The sequence below is a fragment of the Cornus florida genome, unplaced genomic scaffold (genome assembly GCF_030987335.1).
Source record: "Cornus florida cultivar Cherokee Brave unplaced genomic scaffold, ASM3098733v1 CherokeeBrave_3.0.0_Hap2_Chr06, whole genome shotgun sequence".
Taxonomy (NCBI): domain Eukaryota; kingdom Viridiplantae; phylum Streptophyta; class Magnoliopsida; order Cornales; family Cornaceae; genus Cornus; species Cornus florida.
Window position 1 is genome coordinate 66,280,734 of NW_026775576.1, and position 6,722 is coordinate 66,287,455.

Genomic DNA, 6,722 nt, shown 5'->3' on the forward strand with positions numbered 1-6,722 from the left:
CCGATTACTATTAAACATACTTTTAAACATATTTTTTTACTTCTAAAAATCTTAAAACAAATATAATGTTACCATACATGCTTCCTATTACCGTTAAACACACTTTAAAGCAAAAATGTTCTAATATGTAGGGTCAAAACAGAATCAAAAAACAAAAGCATGGTTATGTTTAGGGTCAAAACAGAATCAGAAAACAAAAGCAGTTCCAAACATGACCTTAGTTTCAACATATATCAATGTGCCCGAGTAATTTGGCTTTCTAAAAAACTATAGATCACAATTGGACCAACACAGGCTCAACCCTTAAGTTTAGTGTTTGCACGTACCCCTTCAATATTTAAAAACATTGCGAAGGACAAATCAACTAGAAAAAAAAAAAAAAAAAAAAAAAAAAAAAAATTGTAAAAAGGACAAAACAACCATTTATAAAAAGATACAAAAGGGATGAAACAATATCACGTGCATGGCCTATGCAATTTTTTTTTTTTTAGAATACCCTTTTTTGAATATCATTTAAAAAAGTTTATGAATTCATAATTCAATTTTCTAAGTAAAGTAATAAGTCACTCATACCCAATTACTTTCCTTTTATTTTCAACTTTATCTGAAAGAAAATCCAATAGTTTTTAATCTGAATATGGTTTTATCAGATAAAAAGAAATAGTACTTGCCAAAAAAAATATAATAACAAAATTAGGAAAATATTAACCAAAAAAAAATTGCACCAAAAAAGAGGTCGGCCTTGGGCGGCCTCATGTACATACACCTTCACTTTTCACCCAAATTAAAAAAAAAAAAAAAAACAACAACTAATAGCAAAAACGTGCTATAATTGACCTCTATATAAAGTTGGATTGGTACCCAGATTAAAAAAACAAACACTCCTTCATTCATAACAGTCAAAAACCCCTCTCTCTCTCTCTCTCTCTCTCTCTCTATATATATATATAATAGTATATATATGCAATAAATTATTGCATATACTATAATATAAAATGTACAACTCATACAACCCATCGCTCTCTCTATAAATGCAACTCATCTCTCTCAAATATAAAACCTCCAAAACTACTCACCAAACCCCTCCAAAAACTCTAGAGAGAGAGAGAAAAACCTCGAGAGAGAGAGAGAACAAGGAAGCGGGGATTTGAATCGACTGACTGACTATGTTCCAAGACAACCGGTGGATGATCGGAAATCCGGCGCCGAACAACTCGGCGTCGTGGACTCGGTTCGAGGACAAGCTGTTCGAGCAGGCTTTGGTGATGTTCCCGGACGAAATGCCCGACCGGTGGCAGAGGATCGCCGATCGAGTTCCGGGGAAGGCGCTGGAGGAGGTGATGGCGCACTACGACTCGCTGGTTCACGACGTGCACGAGATCGACTCCGGCCGGGTCGAGTTGCCGAGTTATTCTGATGAGTCGTTCGGTTGGGAGTCGGACTCGAGAGGCAGTCAGATCTCGTTTGGGTCCGGGAAGAAGCACGGTGAGATGGAGAGGAAGAAGGGGACTCCATGGACAGAAGAAGAACACAAGTATGTATATATATACATATCCATATTTATACGTTTATTTTTATGTTTGTTTTCTTGGCAACCAAACAGAGCATGTGAAGAAATACTAGGGTTTTCTTTGATTTCTCAACAGATTCGGTGAAAATTAATCTATTTATTATTATTATTTTTTTAATTTATCATTTGAGCTTCTTGATTGTAATCTAATCAAATGGGTTAATTGGAACTTATGTGGAGGGTGTTTGGATGTTTTTTTTTCAAAAAGGGTTTTTTTTAGCCCAAGATTACTCGGTTTTGTCTATGTTCTCTGTTTGGTTGTTGAGAAAACAGAGGATATGGGCAAGAAAATGAGATATGACGATTTTATTTTTGTGAATTTCTGAAAATTTAAATTTATTTTTGTGATTTTGGTATAAAAATCTAATACTGTAGCTGAAGTAAGCCACTACTGATTGTGAATCTGAAGTGTGAATTTATACTTCTAATTGGGGTTTTTACAGTATGATTCAAAATCTAAGACTCAAAAATATATATATTTTTAAAAATTATTTGAAAATGCATTTTTGCTGAAATTCGGTGTTTTTGAAGAAACTTATGTACTGCAAAGGGTACCAAACACACCCTTAATTTGTTTTCTTTGTTAATTACATATTCTTAGCAATCAGACATGGTCAACAATTTCTGTGTATTCTTGTTAGCCCATGCTGTTCAAATTGACATGCCATAAATCTAAAATAGTAAGTTGATGACTTCATCAAGTTTGAATAATTCACCTCAAACCCTTGCATTTAATCACTTTGAAAATAGGGCTTCTGTTTTTTGGGTACTTGATACATTTGAAAATCAAACGAAATGACAACTGAAAAAATCAAGTGCCAGTTGTGAATATTTATTGGTCCTTAATATAGGTCCAACACTTTGTCCTCTTTGTTAAGTAATTGTAAAGCTAGGTTTTGCACTCTTGTGCCATTAAATGGTTAGAATTTTGCAAGTGATTGCACATTTGGAGTTTCTAGGGGGTGGACTGATTCTTCATTTAAGTTAGAATTTCTTCTAAAAGTTGTCACGCACAGCATTTGCTAGGCACCATCAGTTTGAATATAGATCTAATAATATGTTACTACTTTCTGGATTAGTCTTGTACTAGAGTAACTTGTGATCCACCTATTGGATTATGATGTTTTGTTAACGGAATTTGGTTTCTATTATCACAGGCTATTTCTTGTTGGACTTGATAAATATGGGAAGGGTGACTGGAGGAGCATTTCGAGAAATGTGGTAATAACAAGAACGCCGACTCAAGTGGCTAGCCATGCCCAGAAGTACTACCTCCGGCAGAACTCGGCAAAGAAAGAGAGGAAGAGATCGAGCATCCACGACATCACCACCACTGTGGATAGCAAGCCGGTGGCTCCACCGGGCCATTTCCCTGATCAAGGAGCTCCAATGGGGTATCAGAACTTTAACTATCCGATGTGAAAAAAAATATGAAGACGACAAAAGTAAAAGTGACATACACTCTGTATATGAAATAGTTACCTGCAATTAACAGTCCAATTTGTAAAGTTCTATTCTTTCTTAGCTGATAGTTGTTTAGAGGATTAGCGAGTCATAGCACAGGGTTTGGTTTTTTGGTCCTTTTATGAACCAGAGGAATGTTTAGGAGGAGGGTACAGTTGGGTCATGTATGGATATTTTAGGTGTTAAAACACAGATATCAAATGAAATTGTTGCTCATGTTTTGATCATAGAACTGTCTGGTGCTGAATTCCTTATTGACTCTTCTTTTGTTATATTTATGCTTCCATTTAGTCTACAATGTAATGTTATATGGTGGTATTCTCATTCTCTCTCCCTTATTGATAAGTAATTGCATCTTTGATCGAAGACTGGAAGTTCTTTCTTGCATAATATGTATATGTGTGTGTGTGAAGCATTGCGAAAAGGGGTTTTGAATTATGGAACAGTCACTTTCTCTAGTGTCCTTAAAGCAGCCATGGAAGTTGGGAGCTCCAGCACTTGCTAGATTTTCTTTGTGATTTGGGTGTGATTAGTTCAATGATTGATTTTTGATAAAGATGTGTATTGAATATGTGACTATTGCAATGATTGATTTTTGGTATCATTGTATGTTATGTTGGAATATTTGCTGGTGACTCGAAGTTTCTTTATAGTGATGTTTCAGACCAATCCACAAAAACTATTTTCATAATGAGAATCATTGAATGTGCCAAACCACCAGCTGATATGTGTTTGTTTTCTTTCTTGATCTTGGTATATGATGTTCTTTGACTTTGTTAGGACAACCAATAGCAGTAGAAAGCTGATGCTATACAACCATTGCTTGATAAGCTCATTATTATTACATAAAAGCCCTTAAAATCACCATTCCTTGTTGATAAGATTGGACATTAGATTTTATTCTTATGGTACCCTATGAAAGTTTAACATGCATTACTTATTCAGATTTGTGGGACTTAAACTAGTGCTAGAACTATTTAGCCTAAAAAATGGGCATCCAAATAATTCTTTCTATCCAATTGTGATATATTTCTCATCTCTTTCTATTCAATTTTGATCTGCAATTGAATTCTGTGTGTCTTTTCATTTGTTCGTAACACCCTTGTTTTATAAATTTTATTTTTATTTTTTTTAGAACTTGAGGCAGCAAAACTAAGAAGCTAGCTTGACTAAAAAAAAAAAAAAAAAAGAAAAAGAAAACTGCAATTGTTGGGAAATTAATATTAGATAACCTCGTATGTCATCATAAGTCAATTGATAGAAAGGTTGGACAAAAGAACTAGTTGAATTGGTAAACGGGGCATATCTAAACGGGTTTAGTTCTTTTTTTCACTTTTTGGTCCAATCCGGTTTTTATAATTATAAAATTGTTCATAGAGTTTTCGACTGAGGTTTGTAAACAACTAAAATTCAAAAAACCCTTCAAAAAAACTAAAACTCAAATTGATTTGTGCTTGAGCCTTTCGTTCCAATCGCCGATGAGTTCTTCAATCCCCAATCTCGCTGCTTTAGCCCCATCCATGAGTTTTTCAGCCCCATCCATGAATTCAGCTTCAATGGTAGATCTGGTTCCAACCCAATGAAAAATCAAGTAAAGAGAGATGTTTTGGTAAATAATTTCTGCATATATCTATGAAGAGTTACATGAGTATATATACAATAGTTACAATCGTGGAAAGAATAAAATATAACGTGGAAATAATAAAATATAATAATTACAATTAATTTCCCTCCTAATTTTAGTAGTCAACTATTCTGATTTGTTTTGCGCAATTACTATGTAATGAGGAAATAAAGGATGGGAATAAATCCCGGAATATCACGGCGGAATCTTTCCTTTAATATTCCCCTCAAGTTAGAGCATGAATGTTAAGAACGTTCAACTTGCAAAGAAGTGTGTGAAATGGTATTTGACCCAATGCCTTAGTAAATATATCTGCAATCTGATTCTCACTAGATATATAGGCCGTTTTGATTTTTCCTCGGTCAATGCGCTCTTGAACAATATGATAGTCAATCTTAATGTGCTTCGTCCTTTCATGAGAAACCGGATTAGCAACAACGTGCATGACTGCTTGGTCATCACAGTATAAAGTCCCTGGTTGTGGATGATCATCCCGCAATAAATGTCTCAGCCAAGTTAATTCACAAGTGATGGATGCCATAGACCTGTACTCTGTTTCAGCTGAGGATTTGGACACTGTAGTCTGTTTATTGCTTTTCCAGGAAATTAAAGCCTTTTCCAAGAAAAACACAGTAACCAGTTACCGATCAACGTGTTGTAATATCTCTAGCCCAATCTACGTCATAAAATCCAACTAAATTCAAATCGCCTTTAGATGGGAAAAATAACCCTTGTCCTGGTGAACCTTTCAAGTACCTAAGCAAGTGGTGGACAACATCAAGATGGGGTCGTCTAGGCTCCTGCATAAACTGGCTAAGAGTGTTGACCGAAAAAGAGATTTCCGGCCTTGTGATGGTTAGGTATATCAACTTCCCCACTAGTCGTGGATAATGTGTCGAGTCTTTGAATAAGTCACCATCGGTGGGAGTGAGGTTCAAAGATTGTTCCATGGGAAATTTGGCAGGCTTCGAACTAAGTAATCTTGCCTCTTGAAGAATGTCGAGAGTGTACTTGCGTTAATTGATGGAGATACCCATTTGAGATTGAGCTATTTCAACCCCAAAAAAATATTTTAACGCCCCTAAATCCTTCAACTTGAAGCAAGACCCAAGAAAAGTCTTCACATAATTGATAACCTTAGGACCATTTCCTGTTATGATCATATCATCAACGTATGAGAGGATGGCTGTAAAAGAGTCCCCACACACCTTTATAAAGAGGGAGTAGTCGGCCCGAGATTGTTAGAAGTCAAACTTGTTGATGGCAGTAAGAAACTTGTGGAACTATGACCATGAGGCTTGTTTCAAACCGTATAAGGATTTGTGGAGTCGACACACAAGTGGCTTCCCCTGTCGACAAAACCCGGAGGAAGAGTCATGTAAACTTCTTCAGTAAGATCTCCATGTAAGAAGGCATTTTGGACATCCATTTGATGGAGGCTCCAACCACGAATGGAGGCAATGACAATTTAATAACGTATAGTGGTGAGCTTGGCAACGAGAACAAAAGTTTCTGTGTAGTTAATCCCCTCTCGTTGAGTAAACTCCTTGGCAACTAGGCAAGCCTTGTACCGTTCAAGGTTGCCATTAGAGTCATATTTGATTTTGAATACCCATTTGCATCTAATGGGACGCTGGCCCGAGGGTAGAAGAACTAGAGACCAAGTCTTGTTTGCTTCAAGTGCCGTGATTTCAGCCTTCATTGCCTCAATCCATTTGGGATCCTTACAAGCCTGCTCAAATGTTTCTGGTTCGACCAAGTGAGATATGTTAAAAGCAAAGGTGTGATGAGCAATGGAAAGATTGAAATATGACACATACCTTGACAATTGATGGTGAGTGCTTGACTTAACTGGAAGCGACGTAGGTAAGGAAGGTATTACATGATTCATTTGGTAGTCTTGGAGGTAAGCGGGCAGTCGACTTGGTCTGGTTGATTGTTGGAGGACTGTTTCTGCCTCTGGCGTGGTTCTAGTCAACTGGGTGAGTTCGGGAATGGCTGTTTGAGGATCATTTTGTGGTGTTGGTAGGTTGTTCAGAAGATGGCGATGTTTGTGCTCCACGA

At 36.5% G+C, this 6,722-nt stretch overlaps 1 protein-coding gene across 1 annotated transcript; it reads left to right on the forward strand.

Annotated features, from left to right (window-relative positions):
• Window positions 1-999: 999 nt before the first annotated feature.
• LOC132311803 (transcription factor DIVARICATA) lies at window positions 1,000-3,361 on the forward strand. The gene is made up of 2 exons (XM_059809908.1): window positions 1,000-1,534; window positions 2,728-3,361. The coding sequence occupies exons 1-2, from the start codon at window positions 1,167-1,169 to the stop codon at window positions 2,990-2,992; spliced, it is 633 nt and encodes a 210-aa protein (XP_059665891.1). The 5' UTR covers window positions 1,000-1,166; the 3' UTR covers window positions 2,993-3,361.
• Window positions 3,362-6,722: the final 3,361 nt, after the last annotated feature.

Coding starts and splice junctions, on each gene's coding strand:
- LOC132311803 (XM_059809908.1), top strand. CDS start 1,167: ATGTTCCAAGACAACCGGTGGATGATCGGAAATCCGGCGCCGAACAAC. Junction 1,535..2,727: donor TGGACAGAAGAAGAACACAA/GTATGTATATAT, acceptor CTATTATCACAG/GCTATTTCTTGTTGGACTTG.